The sequence below is a fragment of the Podarcis vaucheri genome, assembly GCF_965113315.1.
Source record: "Podarcis vaucheri genome assembly, chromosome: 7".
In the NCBI taxonomy this organism is placed as follows: Eukaryota; Metazoa; Chordata; class Lepidosauria; order Squamata; family Lacertidae; genus Podarcis; species Podarcis vaucheri.
In genome coordinates this window covers 12,366,602-12,386,637 of record NC_138765.1, presented here as the reverse complement: position 1 = coordinate 12,386,637, position 20,036 = coordinate 12,366,602, and the positions used below count along the sequence as shown (strand labels likewise).

The following is a 20,036-nucleotide window of genomic DNA, read 5'->3' as shown; positions in this document are numbered from 1 at the left end:
AGCTGCAGCCAATCATCGGGCAGCGCGGGAAATTTCTCTCTCTCGTTTTACAGGTTGCTGCCAGGGTGCTGCGTTCGTTGGTGGTGGGTTTTTTGTTTTACCTCAGGCAAGAGGGGGTGGGGGGAGGGGCAAGTGTAGAAAAGCGGGGAATCTTCTATCCTGAGGAAAATGTTTCCTTGCAAGGAAGGGAATCCACGATTTCATGGGGAATGAATACCAGTCGCAGTAGTACTGGAGGAGGAGGGTGGTCTTCAGAAAGAGCTGGTGGAGGAAAACCAGAGTTTGAAGGGAACTTGTCACAAAGGATGGCATGCCTCTGAGCACGTGCAAAGTACCTTTCCCCCTTGCCATTAAGTAGCCACCATAGGCAGCGCCCCACACATCTGGGACTGAGGAAAAGCTGGAATAATAATAATAATAATAATAATAATAATAATAATAATAATAATAATGGCTTGAACCCCATCCATCGGACTGGGTTGCCCCAGCTCCTTTGGGCAGCTTCGAACAAAATATAAAAACACATAGAAACATCAGACATTTAAAAACTTCCCCATACAAGGCTTCTTTTTCCAGATGTCTGCAGGAAGTCCCAGGGTTGTTTATCTCTTTGACATCTAATGGGAAGGTGTTCCACAGGAATACTATATTCCCCTGACTACGAGGGGAAGAGGGAAAGTGGGCAGGAAAAAGGACTTCAGTGATGTGATTGATTTTAAGCTTTTGGAGCCGTTTCCGCTGTTTTTTCCTCTCTTTTTTTAAAATTCGTCTTTATTGATTTAAAATATCTTACGTATATATTACAAATAGTTACATCAAAATTAAACAAAAAGTATAATAGAAAGATGAAGGAAATAAAAATAAAAAGCAAAAAAGAGCTAACAATAATAAATGAATATTGGTTATAACATCCTGTCTTTTCTAATAAAGTCTTCTGAAAAAAACTTCCAATCGTTCTCGTTGTACTTTTTCTATTGTCTTAATTTTATCGCACAGTTTGTTTTACAACGTCATGTATATTCATCTAGTATATTTATTCCATTTGTTTATTATATACAAGTATCATTCAGTTCTGCTAGGATAACATCATTATTACAATATAATCTTATATCTTCTTTGAATAGTCTCTATTCTCTGAATTTTTTTTTATTTGGGGCTCCTCTGACTTTTCCGGTCAGCTTTGCTAATTGAAAGTACTCTAGCATGAGTGATTGCCAATCTATTATTGTAGTTGTTGTTTCACATTTCCAACTTCTGGCTATCAGTATTCTTGCAGCTGTAATTGAATACATAAGCAGTGGTCTTGTATTTTGCTTTATTTCTATTGGCAGTATTCCTAGAAGGAAAATCTCTGGTCTTTTTAAAAAAAATAAGTTTAAATAATTTCTTAAATTCATCATATATTTTATTGCAAAACTCGCTTATAACCATACAAGTCCACAACATATAATAGTACGATCCTATTTCCTTTTTACAACGCCAACATATTGGTGAACTTCCCTTATACATTTTGGCGAGTTTTGCCGGGGTGTGGTGCCATCGATAAAGCATCTCCATGGTATTTTCCCTCAAATTATAACATGAGGTAAATTTAATGTCTTGCTGCCATAGCATTCCCCACTGTTCCATATTAATATTGTTACCAAAGTCCTGCGCCCATTTTATCACAGATGTTTTAACCTGCTCCTCTTTCACTTCCCACTCTAAAAGATGTTCATACATTCTTTATATATATTTTCCCTTGTTGTATATTAACTCTTTTTCAAACACGGAAGTTTATTTGGCAAGACCTTCTCTTTTTATCTGTGCTCAGTTTTTGGTTTAGTTGGAAATACTGTAGCCAACCAGACAGGTGATGTTTAATATCCTCATTTTTTTTAGGATTGGCATTTCTTTGTTTGGTTCTAATAACATCCTCTAAGTGGGCTAGTCTCCCTTCATGTTTTTCCTTTTGATTGCTATCGCTTCTACTGGTGACGTCCACAAAGATATATTGGGTTCCAAAATTCCTCTGTATTTACTCCACATTTTATAGAGTGATCTTCTTACTTCATGGCCCAAGAAACTTTGTGTACTTTCACCTTTTCATATATCAGATAGGCATGCCACCCAAACCAGTTGTCGTGCCCCTCAAGATCTAATACATTTGTATCTTTTAGTGTAATCCATTTCTTTAACCAAACTAGCCAGCTGCGGCATGGTATAATTCTAAATCCGGTAATCCAAATCCACCTCTTTCTCTTTTATCTATTAATACCTGGTGTTTCAGCCACTAATACAGTGTGCGGCAGGTGATGAGTGGCCTCCGGTGTCGGTTGCGGAGATTAGGAGGCTTATTCAGGCACTCAAATACAGAAAAGCCCCGGGAGCAGATAACATCTCTCCTGAACTTCTCAAAGCCAATATTGACTGGTGGGCCCCAGTCCTTGCCACCCTTTTCACCAGCATAGATCAAACAGCAATAATACCAGAGGACTGGGGATTGGCAATCATCGTTCCCATATTTAAGAAAGGCTGTAAACTTGATCCAGCCAATTACAGACCAATCAGCCTCTTAAGCATCATCAGTAAACTCTATGCAACTCACTTACGTGAAAAGTTTGCGGACTGGCTGGAACAGGAGCACATCTTAAAGGAAGCCCAGGCTGGTTTCAGGGCACATAGATCAACTCTAGACCAAGGACTGGTATTGCAACATCTAGTGGAGAAATACACCTCAAAGAAAGGAGGCTCTCTCTATGTGGCCTTTATAGATTTCAAATCAGCCTTCGACTCGATACCCCGGCACAGACTCTGGGAAAAACTAAATGTCACAAACATCGATAGACGTCTTTTGCTTCTTATCCGTAGACTACATGAAAATACTCGGATCCGTGTTAGATGCGACCGCTATGGGAACTTATCAAAGGAAATCCAAAGCTCCCATGGTGTTAAGCAAGGCTGTGTTCTTGCCCCTATTCTTTTTAACTTCTATATAAACTCCTTAGTCGGAAAGATGGAGGAAGCAAGTATTCATTCCCCAAATCTAAATAATACACCAATCCCGGTCCTTTTGTACGCGGATGATGCGGCACTTATTTCCTTCTCTTGTGTGGGTTTAAGAAAACTTTTACGAGCTCTTACAGAGTATTGTGAAGTTGAACACCTAATAATAAATTACACCAAATCAAAAATTATGGTGTTCTCCAAGAGAAAACTCCGACATAAATGGAAAATTAATAACCAACCTATTGAGCAAGTAACATCCTTTAGATATCTTGGAATAATTTTTGATGAGAAGGGATCTTGGTGCCACCAGATTAAGAATTCCATTGTAAATGCGCAAAGATCCTCCAGAGCTATTATAAGATTCTTTTACAGAAAAGGAGGTCAATATGTCCCTGCTGCCTCCCAGGTCTTTGTTGCAAAAATACTTCCACAATTGACCTATGGCACCCAGATATTTAACTGTCAAAAACTCAAGTCCCTGGAATTTGTACAAACTAAATTTTATCGTTCCCTACTAGGGTTACCTACCTGTGTCCCTAACACTGTCGTTAGGCTGGAGGTTGGCCAACTCCCTATTAATGCCAGGATATGGATCTTGAAGATTCACTTCTGGCTAAAACTCATATTTTTCCCAGTGGGAGTGGCTCCATTGACTTTACTAGACCCGTTCCAGTCTAAATGGAGATTGTCGCTTTATGAAAAACTGAGGGGCCTGGGGCTTTCCTCACAAGAACTTATAGCCTCAGGCTTTGAAAAAGCTAAAATGATGGTGAGCCAGCGAATAGGAGATGTAGAGCTTCAGGACCATGTGAGCAAGATAGATAAATATCCAGCTATCCAAGATTACGGAAAAGGGTTTAACCTAACCCCATATTTGATGGACCTACAAATCGCAAAATATAGGCGGGCGTTTACCCTTACTAGATTTGATGTATTGCCATCTGCCTTACTAAAGGGCAGATACGAAGGCACACCCTATGCTGAACGAGTTTGCCCATGTGGTCTGAAGGAGGTGGAAACGGCCTCACATGTGCTGTTACACTGCGACCTTTACGGGGATATCAGGTTACTGTTTATCTCCCCTATCGTTCAGAAATTTCCAGGTTGATCTGAATCTCAGCGGCTGAAAATCCTACTAGGAGACAAAAACCCAGAAGTAACATTGAAAGTGGCCAAGTTTTCTGCGGCCGCGATCAAGCGGAGGGCATTAGCTGTAAAAGAAGTAAAAGATATGACCCCTGGATAAACCCCCCCTTTTTCTTTTTAAGCCCATACATATACTGTAGTGCATATACGAGTATGTATATGTGTGTGGGTGTGTGTGTATATGTGCATTGTTTTCATGTATAATTTTACAACTTTTAACTGACACCATCATTCCCTTCTAAATTATTTGCTGCTTTTTTTCTTTTTTTTTTCCTTTCTTCTGGTCTATGACCGTAATAAATTATTCATTCATTCATTCATTCATTCATACCTGGTGTTTGATTCTCAGCTTATTGCCATTCCAGACAAATCTGGCTAGCTCCTTTTTCCATTCCTTAAAACATTTCATTCCTCCCAAAATCGGAAGTGTTTGAAAAAAAAAAAGGTTGTGCTGCTTTTTCCATTGCGTTGCCATACATCCGACGCCATTTTTATACCTGGAAACCAGGACATGTCAGGAATTTTCCTGACGTATGACAAGCCTAGATTGAAGCTACGACCCATGTGCTTTGCTTTCCCCACTTTTTTTCAGAACAGGAGCAAGGAGTTGTAAAGACTGAAGCACTCTTCGATAGGAGGCCAATAAAAAGACATGGCTCTTCTGTCTTTAATAGTTAGGTAGAAGGAAAAGCTTCAGCAGGTGCAAGGCTGCTCAAGCCTGCGGCATCACGAAGTGACCATCTGGACCAGCTGAAATTCCTCTCCATCAGACAACTCTTAAAGGCACATATTTCCAGAAGCATGAGAGGGAAACCTTTAGCATTATCTCAACAGGCCACTGGGTGCCATTGTAGCTCCACCGAAATTAATGGACCTAAGTTAGTCATCCCCATTAATTTCAGTGGGTGTGCTCTGAGTAGCTGTACTCATGGGTTATAGTGAAGCAGCTTCGGTTTTTGGACCTGGAATTTTCTAGGGACCTGAGCCAGGCTGGTAATATCTATAGAGGATTCCTGCATTGAATTCTTAAAGCTAATGGTTCTTCCAGAGAGATGGGAGTGTAGCTAGAGTAGTGCCAGGGAGAAGCTCAGAGGGAATAGGGACTGATACAGGTGAGTTCTGGGTTATGAGACTATTGATATTGTTTATCTCCCTGGCTTCTTCCAAGGAGCCTAAACCACATTTTATCATTACAACAACTTTGTTAGGTAGGTTTCACTGAGAAGTAAACTAGGTGTTACAACTAGCGTTGCTCCCAAACACCCAGTGAGTTATAAGTCAGAGCAGAATTCATACTTCTGCCAGACAGTATCTTGATCAGAGTTTTTGTAAATATGCTCCACAACCTTGTTTTGTCAATAAGAACTTTCATTTCCTTTCTGAAATTGCCACTGGCCTGTGAAATGACGTATTGTCAGCCCGCACAACACAACATTTAACCTGAAGCTTCAAAATGGGGAAAGGTTTTCTGCAGAATGTGTGAAGGGGCACAGAAGCCCCCACCAAAAATTTTATCTTAAGGAGAAATCCAGAGAGTAGGTTTGGCACTGCAATGTACAAACAGAACCATTGTGGAGGGTTTCCTGCTACTCATCACAGCTGAGGGTTTCCTGCTACTCATCTGTGCCATTGGTCCTGGTCTTTTTTTGCTCTTCAGGGTGAGCTGTTATTTCCCTCTGACTATTCTTTGTACGCATGGTGACAGACAGGGAGAGCATGGTGCATAATGAATCTGTCAGCCTACAGTTTCCAGTCACCAGATCTTGTTCTGCTTTTTTTCCCTATTTTTAAAGAGTAGATTGTTACCCCAAAGGGGCAAACTGTCCTTTTATCAGCATGTACACCAGCAACAGGCACAACATCTAGATAATTGCCTAATACAAGAGTTTTCTCCCAAATGGCACTTCACTGGAATCACATGGGTCAGTTAATGCAAAGGACCAAGGGTATTGTCTGAGAACAATAATTGGATGGCTCTGAAATACAAAATGATGTTTGCTGTGTTCCTTTAGTAAAAGATGTTTGTGATGTGTTTATCACATTAATATCCCACTTCTCCACTGTCATGGAACTTAAGGAAGCACACAGAGGGGTCTCAGGTAGGTTCCCATCCAAGCACTGACAAGAACAAGATGGCTGTGTCATGTGTGATGGCTTATGAATGCTCTCCGCAAGAAATGCCTCTGCTCACTCTGAGATACATATATACATCCTTTATTTTACATATGTACAAGCAGCACACATAATCATGCATCCGAATCCTCTGGGTCAGATTCTCGGAGTGACTTACATCTGCCCCTTTTCCAGCAGAAGAGGCGAGGCATTCTCATTTCATGTCTCTGCCCCCTCCTCTTTAACACTCTCCTTTCCTGAGCAGATGGAACCGGCATTGCCTCGCCCTCCGTGCCAGAGCTTCCTGTGCAGTGTTGAGGCTCTGCTCCAACATCAGAGAGCCTTCCCTCTTCCTGATTTTCCCTCCTTTCCTCCATTGCCACTTCCTGCCCCCTTCCTCTACTGGTCTCTCCTCTTCCCCTTTGTTCTCCGTCATTTCCATGACATCATGCACCTTTAGACTATGTCCTGGCCCCTGGTACTTATCTGAAACTTGTTGTTTTATCTACACAGCTAACTGAAGACTAGTTCACATAAGCTAGAATTCTCCATCTACAAATGCTGTGTGAAGTACAACTAGGAATTTGGTGAAATGGCCTCTTTATTTCTCTGTCACACACAGCTACCCAGGATGTAGGGTTTCACCTATGCACCCCAATCACGCATGACAGAAAGTTCATGCAACTACTTTTCCATATGGCCAGACAGAATGTCGTAACATGTGTTCAGTTTTATCATGTGCTGATCAGCTGAGGACCAGTTTTTGTTTGTATGAAATGGCCCTTAAACTAAAATTGATTTAATTGTTATGCTCTTCTGTGATCAGCTCGCTAGTTACCATTAACTGTGACCAACGTACTGAGAACCTATGAAATCTAAGCAGTAAATGGCTACCAAGATTATGAGCCTCTCAATACTGGTAATTGTCATTTAGCAAGAAGTGGTAATCAACAATTCGCTATAACTCACCTCTCACTTCCTCAGAGAATCCCAACTGTGAATGGGGGAAGGACAGTTAAACTGGTTTAAGGTTCCATCCACAGCATTTTTTTTTAAAAAAGAGCCATTATTGTACCATTTTAACAGTCATGGCTTCCCTCAAAGAATCCTGGGAACTGTAGTTTGTTAAGAGTGCTGGGAATTGCAGCTCTGTGAGGGGTCTCCTAACAACTCTTGGCACCCTTAACTACAGTTCCCAGGAGTCTTTGGGAGAAGCCATGGCTGTTAAAGTGACAGAAGAGTGCTTTAGATGTGTGGTGTGGGGGGGGGGCTGAGTTTGTGGCCTAAAAGCCTGTAAAATGCACCGAAAACTGAGGCAGCTAAGCAAAGATCCATCTCCAATTTGGTGGAGCCCAGGAAGCCCAGCCACTTGGAGGAGACTATGTCTCCATTATCTCATTCTTATGTTTGCACACTTAGAGGGCAGATGAACAGACAGCATCACTGAGGAGCAGCTCCAGAGAATGGCATTGGGCTCTCTTCTGGGCTGCAGGCTTTGGCAGGGCTCAGTGATGCCTACCCTGATGTACCACACTTGTTTCCATGGTGTTTTGCTTCTCTTTTTTTGCAGAAGAGATGGGAAAATGAGCGCCTTTTACAAGCCAAGAAGAAGGCTTATGAAGAGGAGAACATATATGAGGTAATTCTAGGAGACAGGGCATGGGGAAGGGATTGGCAGCTCCCCCCCCCAATAAAAATGTTAAGAAAAATCCTGGCTACGCCCATGCTTCTGTGCGGCAGAATGTGTGAAAATTCCAAAGCTGAAGGAGACGGACACCATGGTGTATTCATATGATACTGGAAATAGGAAACCCAGCCAGTATTCTGCAGCAAGATAATCTAACACCGGGCAAAGAAACATATTCATGCATAATACAGTCATACCTCATGTTACATTTGCTTCAGGTTGCACGTTTTCAGGTTGCGTCCCGCAGCGACCCGGAAGTACCAGAAAGGGTTACTTCCGGGTTTTGCCACATGCACAGACGCGCAAAATGACGTCACGTGCATGCGCAAAAGCGTGAATCGCGACCCATGCAGATGCGGGTTGCGTTCTGCTCATGTTGTGAACGGGCCTCTGGAACGGATCCCATTCGCAACCAGAGGTACCACCGTATATATATTTTTTTATTTCACAAAATTTATACACCGCTTGATTGTAAAAACAAAACAAAACCTCAGAGCGGTTTACAAAGAGATAAAACAGTGAAATCAAGGGGAAAAAATACAACCTGACTTTAAAGCAGGCTTCCTCAAACTCAGCCCTCCAGATGTTTTTTGGCCTACAACTCCCATGATCCCTAGCTATCAGGGCCAGTGGTCAGGGATGATGGGAATTTTAGCCTGAAAAACATCTGGAGGGCTGAGTTTGAGGAAGCCTGCTTTAAAGCATACAAAAGTTAAAATGCTAAAACAGATTTAAATCACCTCAAAGTTCTAAGCTTCTGGGCAGACTTGTCTAAAGAGGAATGTTTTTAGCAGATGCTGAAAAGAGTACAGGGAAGTCATGAGCTTGATCTCAATAGGCAGGGAGTTCCAAAGTATAGGCACTGCCTACAGATTTAGGAGTGAGGATCCCTGCCAGAGATCAGTGAATTAAAAAATGAGAATGCTATAATTCCAGTAGGAAGGAAAGTGGTCAAAAGCTTTACTATTTGTTATTTTTATGTATTTTATATGCTTATGTACATTTTCCTGTTGCTCAAGATGAGTTCATTGTGTTACTGTGAAAGTATGTTTTGTCATTATCCTAAAAAAACCAGACCCAATCTTCATTTCCTGTGGTGAGGTCTGTGGAAAAAGAAGAGCAGTGTCTCCCCCTTCAGTTCAATCTCAATATCCTACTTAGTGGGATTTACTTCCTAATAAACTTGTTTAGGGTTGCAGCCAAAGGGTTGTATCAAGTTATACCTAGTGACAGGAAGTCCTCCTGGCTGGAGCATCATCCCCGTGAGCCCACTCTGGACAAACTGGAAATGTTGTATTTGACAGCTACAGTGATGTTACATCCCACAGAGCAGACCCTTTGAAATGAATGCACCGAAGTTTGTAATGTCCATTGTTTTTAACGGGTCTGCTCTGAATAAGACTAACCTTGGCTATCACCCTAAAACTCAATGCATCTTCAGAATAATAGTGTATTAGTATTTATGCTTATAGACTTATCTTTCAGAAATTGACCTTTTTTTGGTTTTCCCTTCCTAGGGACTGAATCTGGATGACTGTTCCATGTACGAGGACATTTCACGGGGGCTGCAGGCCACCTACCAGGACATAGGGAACGTGAAAGTGATTGATCTGCAGCTGGAGAAGCCAGAGAAACCGTGATAGAAAAGGACTTCGCTTTGCATTCGCTTTCCAGGCACATAGTATAAACAGCCCATTTTGAATCCTGAATATTCTCCCTCACTTCATCCTGCTGAGGAGAATTGAGGGCAGGGGTGGAAGGATTCTATATTCTCCTCTCTCCAGGATACTCACACTTGTATAACTATGTCAGGTTTACAATAAGAAGGCTGAGAGGAACTTATTGATTCTGCTTTGTGAAAGATCTGGCTTTGGCAGGAGGGTAAACAACACAGGTTTCCTGGCATTTTCGTTTTCCAGACAAAATATTCTGACAAGTACTAACTTTATTTTCACTTGACATCTTCCTAGTCACTTTTCCATTCTTGGTCTTGTTGGGAAGAGATGCTTCCCTCCCCTTTTCTAGGAAAATTTGTTCCAAGATGTAAAGAACACGTCAGTGATATTGACCAAATGGTGCACAACCGAGAAGCTTATAGGATTAATTCATTTAGAACTTGTGCCTGCTCCTACTTTCCCTTCTGAAATTGGGGTTTAAGAGAAACCTATTTATAGTGCAGCTGATTTGGAAGCGTGCTCATTGTGTTCAGTTCAAAAGTATATTTTTCCCCATTGTTGAATGCTGAAGGAAATTGGGCTATAGGTTTGCAGCAAAATCCAGCTGTATATGGTGCTGATTGGACAATGCTTCAAGACACACATGAAGAAGAAAGAAATAGTACATAGACTGCCTCAATCACAAGATAGGAGAAAAAAACTGAGAGCTTATCCAACATTTGCTTTGGTAGAAGCCAGGAAAAGGCTGAAATCATATCATGGGTGAAAAACCTATGCAACTTTTGTTTCAATATTATATTTGTCTTCATCTTTGATCTGCTACTTGTATGCTTTCCCACTCTTGTATAGGAAAAAGTTGTAATATTGTTAATATTGTAGGATTTTTTTTATTTTTTATTTTTGATAGATTGCACTATGAACCTCCCCGGCTTTCTTCAAAGACCAAAGGAGAGCTGGAAAGAGCTCATGAGACTTGGGCCTGCCTTGTGGCTACAAGTAATAGGGTTAACCAACGTGATACGCTCTCTTAGAAGAACCAGTGAGTTTTAGGTTTTCATGGAGCCAATGAAAAAAATAACCAGACATTTCACAGTGTTTGGTTGTTTCCCTAAAGTAATAGGCTGACCCTCTCTTCTTACCATGACATACAAAGCTCTGGTTGTGCATTATAGAAGATTGCCAAAGGTGGGTGAGTCGAAGCAGTGCCCAGGGAAATGGGTAGTTGACCCCATTAATACTCTTGATCCAAGCCCTAGCATGGGAGACGGTTTGTAATCCTATTTTGATTTAATGACAGACTAAATTTCCTTATTTTTTCATGTTTTGTCATCTGGGATGTTAATAAAATAAATGTTTCACTATTATGAAATGAGATGGTTTTGAAACAAGTTTCATTTATTTTGAAAATGTCCTACTTGCTTTATATTCAAAACAACATCAAAGTGATATATTCTATTATTCACTTAGGAGAACAACGCATTTCTAACCCTAACCTCATGATAACAGGGTTAGTTTGGATCAGTGCTTTTGTAATACCGAGCAGTACAGGAAAGTCAGGCCTGTCTTGATGCTTGTCTGATCAGATGCAATACAGTACACATTTTCACACTACAAGTGGCCAGCTGGCCACCTTTGCACAAGAAAACATGCATCGACTATCTTCATGATGGATAGTTTTATATACAGTCATATCTCGGGTTGAATATGCTTCATGTTGAGCGCGTTCGAGTTGCGCTCCGCGGCAACCTGGAAGTAACAGAGTGTGTTACTTCCGGGTTTCGTCGCTCGCGCATGTGCAGATGCTCAAAATGACGTCACATGCATGCGCAGAAGCGGCAAAAAGTGGCGCACGTGTGCGCAGACGAGCTATCGCTAGTTACGTTTGCTTCTGGATGCGAACGCGGCTCCAGAACAGATCCCGTTCGCATCCCGAGGTACAACTGTACTTCAGCCAGTGCTCTTTCCTACAACCCGTATGCCTTGTAGCCTAAACCTTAATGCACCATCTGTGCCTGGGAACAATTTGTTTTTTGTCTGGTACCATCTTTGGTGAAACAGAGTATGTCTTTTAAATTATTCTTAAAAGTATCTGTATTATCCTTACAAAACCAGAGCAATTCACAACCATGGGCAGGCAACAAAGTTGGTGGCACAGACTGTTCAGATAATACTCTATATTGCAGTTGCTGTAAGGGCCTTTTAGTAGTTCTCTCTACACTTAAGCAGTGTTAGCATGAAGGCTTTCCACCCTGTCCATTTTATGCATGAATGGCCTATATAAGTGTTATCTTTATGGCATGGAACATCAATATGCAGGATCTGATATCTATTGCATCTCTCTCAGTCACCTTAATAGAATGATATGAATCAGCCCTTACTACACATAACAGACGCAAAGAGCCTGTGATCCTCAGTTCACTAACTTAGAAGGCCTAATAAAGTCAGTAAGACTTCCAAGGTAAAGCTGTTTAGGATGGAGTGGCTGTCTTCAGGATCAGGAAGGGTAAATGTTTTTGATACTGCCCCATGTCATTTCTCCTAAACCAAATTGCATCCCTACAGCTAGTACTTGCCTTGTGGAGCAACACATATGGGTATTATATGTATGGGTTTGCCTTGAAGTTAAATACAGTAGCATCATCAGGGAAGCAGGCAGTTCTCAGAGGGAAATAGCATGGAGAGAAGGGTTAACCAATTAACTATGCTCCCTTCCACAGCACTGGGGTCTCAAGCCACATTAGCTCTTCTAGTGCCATTACTAACTCTTACAACAACAACAACAAAAACACAACAGGATATCCTATTCACAGCTATCCTGTGACAAGTAGGATTCAGTCCTGGTACTTTGCTCTACTTTTGTCTGCAGGTGGAACTATATTATTTGGCAAATATAAGAGTTTTGAGAAGTTGCAAGGCTAACGCATACGTGGCATGCAAAAGCATTTTAATACAAATCCACGTGGTTGTTTATTTTAGGCAAAGAAGCCTTGGTGGTTGAAATCTGAAATGGGGGAGGGGGGGAGAGGAAGGCATTTCATCCTTGTGCACAGACATGTGCATGACATTTCCCAATTAACTCCTCCTGAAGCTACTTTTCTCCTTGCAAGGTTCCAAATAATGTATTATGCAAGTTTAACAGGCACCCCTGGAGGAGAGTGACTTGAGGGAAAGCTGTGGAAGAAAAGAAAAGCTAAATAAAGAATTAAGCATCTTACTCCCCTCCTGCTTCCATTTCTGACTGTTTCCCTCACAAAACTACTTTGGCTAGAAGAAGCAGGCATCACATTTCATAATATGTGTTTACATACAGTATGTTATTTGGACCAGAGTTTCAGATTAATGTAAAAAGTATATGACAGTTACATTGAAAACTATCTCTTAATTTATGACAGTAACAGCAGTCACTTTTGAAGAAGCCATTTATTAAGATAATATGATTGACCATTGAAATAAAGCCCAAGAGCTGCAAGCACTGTTCAACTGAATTATGGAATCTTGGGATTTCATTGTTAGATGGAAATGTGGCAGAGTCTAGTAGTCAGGGTTGAATCTTTTTCTTCAAATCAGAGCTCCTGAACCTCATTGTAACATTGGCTCATTTTGGAAATAATATTTAAGGAGGATAGTGAAGATTCATCAGGTATAGCATCAGAAAACAGTTTCAGCAAAACATAAAAAGATGCTAGCAGGAGATAATGTAAATGTAGCTTTATAAATTACATCAGGTAACTCCACAAGTAGTATAGCACCCTATGCTTTTTCATATTGGCCCTCAAGAAGAAATGCTTATTAAAAAACTTCAACATTTAAAACATAGGCACTTCTTTCATTTTTAATCAGATTGTGGAGCATTAAAAAGCATAAGGGTGAAAAAAAGTTCACCAAATAAACTTCTAGGGTTTGCCACACAAAAACTCACTTCTAGGGTCATATACCCAAAATGGTGTCTTTAAGAGCTCTAAAACAATGAGGTGGTATGAGCAGTGGTGCTGGCTTTAGAAAAAGTCACTTGATGAAGTTTCCTACAGAGTAGACAGCAATGCACCAAAACTGCTCGATGAGCAGAAATGCAGAGTTGCTTACTTTATGACTAAAAACATTCAAAATACAGCACCACACTCTGTACTGGAACTGGTAGCTCTATTCACTATGTTACATTAAGGTAGCTTCTCTCCTGTGTGCATTCACTTGTGTCTGGCCAGGTGTCCTGACCGGCTAAAGCTTTTCCCACACTCTCCACATGAATATGGCTTCTCTCCTGTGTGCGTTCGCTTGTGGATGGCCAGGTTTCCTGACTGGCTGAAGCTTTCCCCACATTCTTCACATGAATATGGCTTCTCTCCTGTGTGCATTCGCTTGTGGCTGGCCAGGTCTCCTGACTGGCTGAAGCTTTTCCCACACTCTCCACATGAACATGGCTTCTCTCCTGTGTGCGTTCGCTTGTGTCTGGCCAGGTTTCCTGACTGGCTGAAGCTTTCCCCACATTCTTCACATGAATATGGCTTCTCTCCTGTGTGCGTTCGCGTGTGGACAGCCAGGTTTCCAGAACAGCTGAAGCTTTTCCCACACTCTCCACATGAATATGGCTTCTCTCCTGTGTGCATTCGCTTGTGCCTGGCCAGGTCTCCTGACTGGCTGAAGCTTTCCCCACATTCTTCACATGAATATGGCTTCTCTCCTGTGTGCATTCGCTTGTGCCTGGCCAGGTGTCCTGACTGGCTAAAGCTTTTCCCACACTCTCCACATGAATATGGCTTCTCTCCTGTGTGCATTCGCTTGTGGACAGCCAGGTCTCCTGACCAGCTGAAGCTTTTCCCACACTCTCCACATGAATATGGCTTCTCTCTTGTATGCGTTCGCTTGTGTCTGGCCAGGTGTCCTGACCAGCTGAAGCTTTTCCCACACTCTCCACATGAATATGGCTTCTCTCCTGTGTGCGTTCGCTTGTGGCTGGCCAGGTGTCCTGACCGGCTGAAGCTTTTCCCACACTGTCCACATGAATATGGCTTCTCTCCTGTGTGCGTTCGCTTGTGCCTGGCCAGGTGTCCTGACCGGCTGAAGCTTTTCCCACACTGTCCACATGAATATGGCTTCTCTCCTGTGTGCGTTCGCTTGTGGCTGGCCAGGTCTCCTGACTGGCTGAAGCTTTTCCCACACTCCCTACATGAATATGGCTTCTCTCTTGTGTGTGTTTGCATGGGAGTGACTAGCACTGATGAGTAGCTGAAACTTCTCCCACACTTTCTAAATGAACATGGTCTCTCTCCTATACATAATTGTTGGGCTGGGTGTGACAGCTGCTTTAAAGTTGTCCCACTTTCATTGCATCTAGAAACCTGAGTTCTACTCTGTGTCTCTTTGTTTATATCTTTTAAAAACAGTGTCTCCTCATCTTTGTCTTTGTAAACACAACTTGGCACTAGGTGCTGCAGCATAGTTCTGTTTGAAGCACTATTTGTGATTTTGAATAGAGATTTCTCTGCTAGGACATTTTCAGGTACTTCAGGCTGTATTCCATATCCTGAATGCCTCCATTTCATATGTCTGTGAAGGTAATCTTTGAAAGTGAAAGCCAATTTGCAGCAGGGACACTGATGACAGGTGATACCTCGCTCCTGTGTCAAACGTGAATTCTGCCTGTGTACTATTTGAGAACAAACAAGATTTGAGTTTTAGTAGCTATTTTCAACCATGCATGACAAATGGGCATATGGGACTACATTATTTAGGAAACTACAGGACCCAACAAGCTCACTGAGAGCCAAGGAAAAAGACACATGCCAAAACAGAGGGTTGTCCTGAAGGAGCAAGCAGCAGTAAGAAGACCAAGACTGGCCACAGCATTCAGAAAGGTCATATTGCATACAGTGGTCAAAACAGCATCATTGACTATATTACATGTATGGGAAACAAAATAGCTTTGACCATGTCATTGCAGAAGTGTTTTACACAATAAAATGAACAAGGGCTCTAAGATATATTTTGTTTTTATTAAATAATAAATTAAACTTAATTTTAACTATTCTCACAAATGTGTGAATTATTTCAGGCTCAAAGAAACCTTAAACCTGTCCAAAAAAGTAATATTTTTTGTAAAAAAATTTCTTAGAAATCAATTTATTTTATAACCACAAAAAACACCCTCCTTATTTTTAAAACATAACAAGTACATAGTTACCCCATTCTACAACAAAAGGATGATACACGTGTTAGTTGTGGTTTGCGCGCTATGGCTTATCGAACCTACCAGGAATAAAATGACAAAAATTCACTTTGAATAGTCAGTGACCCTTTTCTTAATACCATTTTTATACCTTATTTTGAAAGAGACCACATTTAGCTTTGTTTTGATACCAAAATAAGCCCAACTGGCTGAAAAAACAAAAACAAACAGTAGTTTTTTTCTAAACTGATGCAGAAATTGCATTAGCCTAAATCGCGCAGAAATTGAAATTTTCAAAAAATTCTCCTGTGCACAATTTTGGATGAAAAAAATCTTTAAAAATTAATTTGAGGGGTTTTTCTAAACTGACGCAGAAATTGCATAAGCCTAAATTGCGCGAAAAACGAAATTTTCAAAAAATTCTCCTGCTCCCAATTTTGGAGCAAAAAATCTTTAAAAATTAATTTGGTTATCTCATAAGTATCTACACATTTTAAAAATTGCAGAAAATCTGAGTCATGAAAGCACATGGCACCAGGTAATTTGGCGTGGAATGACCCAAAATCTGGAGGTGTGTTAAAATACTGCAATACTATTGAATGCAAATAAAGTCTAAATTTTGGTGCTTTAACTATATTAAAATAGTTCTGAGAGAGAATTTCTTCTATGCCAAATGCATTTCTCATTTTTTAAGATAACACCTGCATACAGAGGAAATTAGATATTTGCACAAGAGACAACTACTGTATATGATGAAATTCTTCCTAATATTACAACAACTGTAGTATTGTTGTGACCTTGGCGGGGTGTGTGTGTGTCAGCCTGTATGATGCTGGAGTCTCTTCTAATTCCATTGTTTAACTAGCCAGGCAAATTCCTTGGCGAGTTAATGGCCCTAAGTATGGTCAATAGTATAACAAAGCAAGTTGTTCTGTGCCAGAGGACAAATGGGTGCCCCCTCTCACCTGACTGGTAGTTAGAAGGACAATAGCCAGTTGTGTGTGGCACCTGGGTTAGAAGCAAAGCAGAAGCCAGAAAGTGAGAAACATGCTTGATTTCTATTCGAATCAAAGGCTGTGACTATGGAAGAAGCAATATATTTTGGGGTGTTGATTCTGTGAGTCCCTCCATCACAGGCTCAGGTTGTATATTTGTATAAATAAATAAATCAATCTTAAAGACACCACAGACTCTGATGTCCCTCATTCCTAGAATCTCTGGAATTTCACACCGCTCAGAGAGTGGGGTGATGTTCAACAATATATTGGCATGCTATGTGAGGGGGTCTACCGTGAGCCAAGGTGTGACAACCTCCCAGCTGATGGATTTTGACTGAGGGGGAAAGCCATATTTAACAAATGTGGGACAATCCACGGGGATGTTGTACTGCACAAGTTCCCACTGAAATAAATAGGAGAGGTATAGTAATATTTGTATGACGCCTCCATTCCTTTCAAAGAGACAGGCACAGAATAATATCCTGGTGGACTATGTCTCATATTACTGGCAGGTGTGTTGTTACTTCACTTTCCTGCAGCAGGCAGCAATATGACTTGTGCCAGCCTGCTCAAGGCTGGCACCACTCCCATGCTCTACATATGAGAAGACTTAAGAACTGGAGTCATGTTCAAAAGTCATACAAGCACTACCACTATGTCAAAAACGCAGCACCAGTCTTTTCAGCCCACATATTCACCATGCAAAATTGATCCTAATCCTTGTGCATTTCTCTGCAACATGAAAGCTTTCCCCCAGCTGTCCTACATTTCTCTTACCTCAACCACCCTTCTAGCTCTACAATTCTATGGTTCTATGAACTAGTCCTTTAGATTTACTGTATATAACACATAGAAATATGAAGATATATTAGATGTATCTAGGAGAATGCTGCCTAAGACAAACAAAAGAAGCAATAACAGATTTCAGTGTTAGGGAAGATTTAAAACAATGCATGATTATTATACCTTTTCTTGATTTCCATCTAGAGCCCCACTTGATGCCAAGCTCCTTTCCATATTCTTCTCCATACCAAACCAGAAGCTCAGAATGAATAAGGATTATTTTACATGCTCTGTAGTAGATTTTCCCATGATACTGGAAGGCAACAAGATTTTGCTCTTCCTCATTCCGGGCACAGTTAACATATCTGAAAGTTCATTGTTAAGAGGGTAACTAAAAGTACTCAGTCAGGGAAGCTGGAAATTAGAGAAGTACTATGAAGCATAACAATCGCATTACTTTCTTCTATTATTCAAGTAATGAAATGTACAGCTGAAATATTTTAAATTTGTTGAACACTGGGCATATTATACACTGGAGGTTACAACACACAACAGAATTTTGTAAAATAAACTTTGGTCTTCTTACCTGTGGTAACTTCACTTTCTTTTTTTTATGGTGGTAGAAGAATATATTTGTCTGGGTTGCTCCTCCCATTCATTTCAGAAGCAAGACTTATGCAGACTACCAGGCATTTGCTCTACTAGGAATGATGAACCCATAGCTTTGACTGATCCTACTAAGCAGTTTAGTGGCCCACCACTCTCTTTCCAAACCAAGATATTCTTTTTACCTTTGAAAGGTGCCACTTCTCTCTCTAGTACTGGCACTACTGAACTTTGGTAAATAGTGCACAATTTGCAAAGCAGTATGCAGAAAAAATACCCTGGTAAGACTGCTGTTGAAAGGATAAATAAAACTTAACATTTATTAGTCTTGGAGGAGGAACCATTCTATGTATAGATTTTACATGTAGCCAAGATGCAGCCACTAGCACAAGCTAACTCATACTGACTACTTGGAGAAGCAGAAAAGAATTAAGGCCTGAAAGGAAGTGATCTACTTTACTGACAAGCATTTACTAAAAGAGAAGAAATCAGTGAAGAAGGAAGAACAGGTTGCATTTCTGTCTATTCCTCACCACAGTTCAAGCAGGTTATTGCAAATGTTGTGCTTTACTCCCAACAGTTAAAAGATACAGTGGTACCTCTGGTTACGTACTTAATTCGTTCTGGAGGTCTGTTCTTAACCTGAAGCACCACTTTAACTAATGGGTCCTGCAGCGCTGCCGCTGCCCAATTTGTGTTCTCATCCTGAAGCAAAGTTCTTAACCCGAGGCACTATTTCTGGGTTAGCGGAGTCTGTAACGTGAAGCGTATGTAACCCGAGGTACCACTGTATTAAGAATACGGATGGGTAACCTGTAGGCACCCAGAATGACATTTAAGTTATTCTGTTCTATTGGCCTTTCCAGGTGTATGAAGACCCTTGTTTTAAAAGTCTCTCTTCATTTAGTTTGATCAAGGATGTTTACCTCATCCAGTTGGAATTAGTTTCATCCTTTCCATCAATGTAAACATAGCAGTTTTGCCCCCTAGTAATCTGTAATTAAAATAGACACGAAACACACACATCAATATGGTAACACTACAACAATATGTAGGATGTTAAGGGGCTCTGCTCCCCTGCTTGCTTTGGTCATCAGCCCTTTCCCCCTATTAACCCCCTTAGAGTTTCCCCTTCCCACTGAATGCAACTACTAAGAACCCTTTTCACCCTCTCAAACCTATGTTCGAAAGCACAACTCTCGTTTCTGCAGCCCTGCTTTGCACCCGTTTTCACCTTCACCTCCATGTCTCCCCCTTCTTTTGTGCAACCCCAACAGGCACAAAGACCCCCTCCATGGTAATATCCTGCATCTTCCTCTTCCCACATATTGCAACTACTAAGAACCCTTTTCACCTTTTGCCTAATTATGAAGCCACCCTCCCCACCTATTCTGTAGCTCTGTTTCCTGGCAGGCTTGTTTTCTGGATTCTCGTCATTTTCTTTCAAGGAGTTTTCCTGGAGTTTTAAAACTTGGTGTTTAAATAATTTAGAATAGTCTAAGTGGTGAACTATACGGTACTTTTTATTTTAATAAGACAATTCACTTTGAATAAACAAATAAGCAGAAGCAATAAAATATTGGTTTGGGTGAGAAATACATTTCAAGAACTTCCCTGGCTTTTTTGCTTAAGGTACCGTATTTTTTGCACCATAACACTCACTTTTCCCCTCTTAGAAAGTAAGGGGAAATGTCTGTGCGTGTTATGGAGCGAATGCCTATGGGTGGCATGGGGGGGGTCTGCTGCAGTTGTGAGCAGAGGATCCATGGTTCCCCTTCCTTCCCTCCTCCGTGGCTCGCTTTGAAACAGCAAAGCGGGAGAGGAGCCGCTTACACAAGTGTAAGCGACTCCTGTCTGGTTGGCTGCTTTAAACCGTG

General features: G+C 41.1%; 1 protein-coding gene and 1 long non-coding RNA gene across 2 annotated transcripts; one reads left to right on the top strand and one right to left on the bottom strand.

Moving 5' to 3' along the window:
* Positions 1-5,537: 5,537 nt before the first annotated feature.
* On the top strand, positions 5,538-10,585 carry LOC309537639 (B-cell antigen receptor complex-associated protein alpha chain-like; the record flags this gene model as incomplete). Its single annotated transcript, XM_082232531.1, has 4 exons — positions 5,538-5,542; positions 5,699-5,792; positions 7,817-7,885; positions 9,451-10,585. The coding sequence occupies 4 exons, from the start codon at positions 5,538-5,540 to the stop codon at positions 9,571-9,573; spliced, it is 291 nt and encodes a 96-aa protein (XP_082088657.1). The 3' UTR covers positions 9,574-10,585.
* A 3,946-nt stretch (positions 10,586-14,531) lies between these two features.
* On the bottom strand, positions 14,532-19,154 carry LOC309537754. Its single transcript, XR_014221994.1, has 3 exons — positions 19,086-19,154; positions 17,737-17,918; positions 14,532-15,253 (listed from the first exon to the last, which is right to left on the bottom strand). It is a non-coding gene; the product is annotated as an uncharacterized lncRNA (long non-coding RNA).
* Positions 19,155-20,036: the final 882 nt, after the last annotated feature.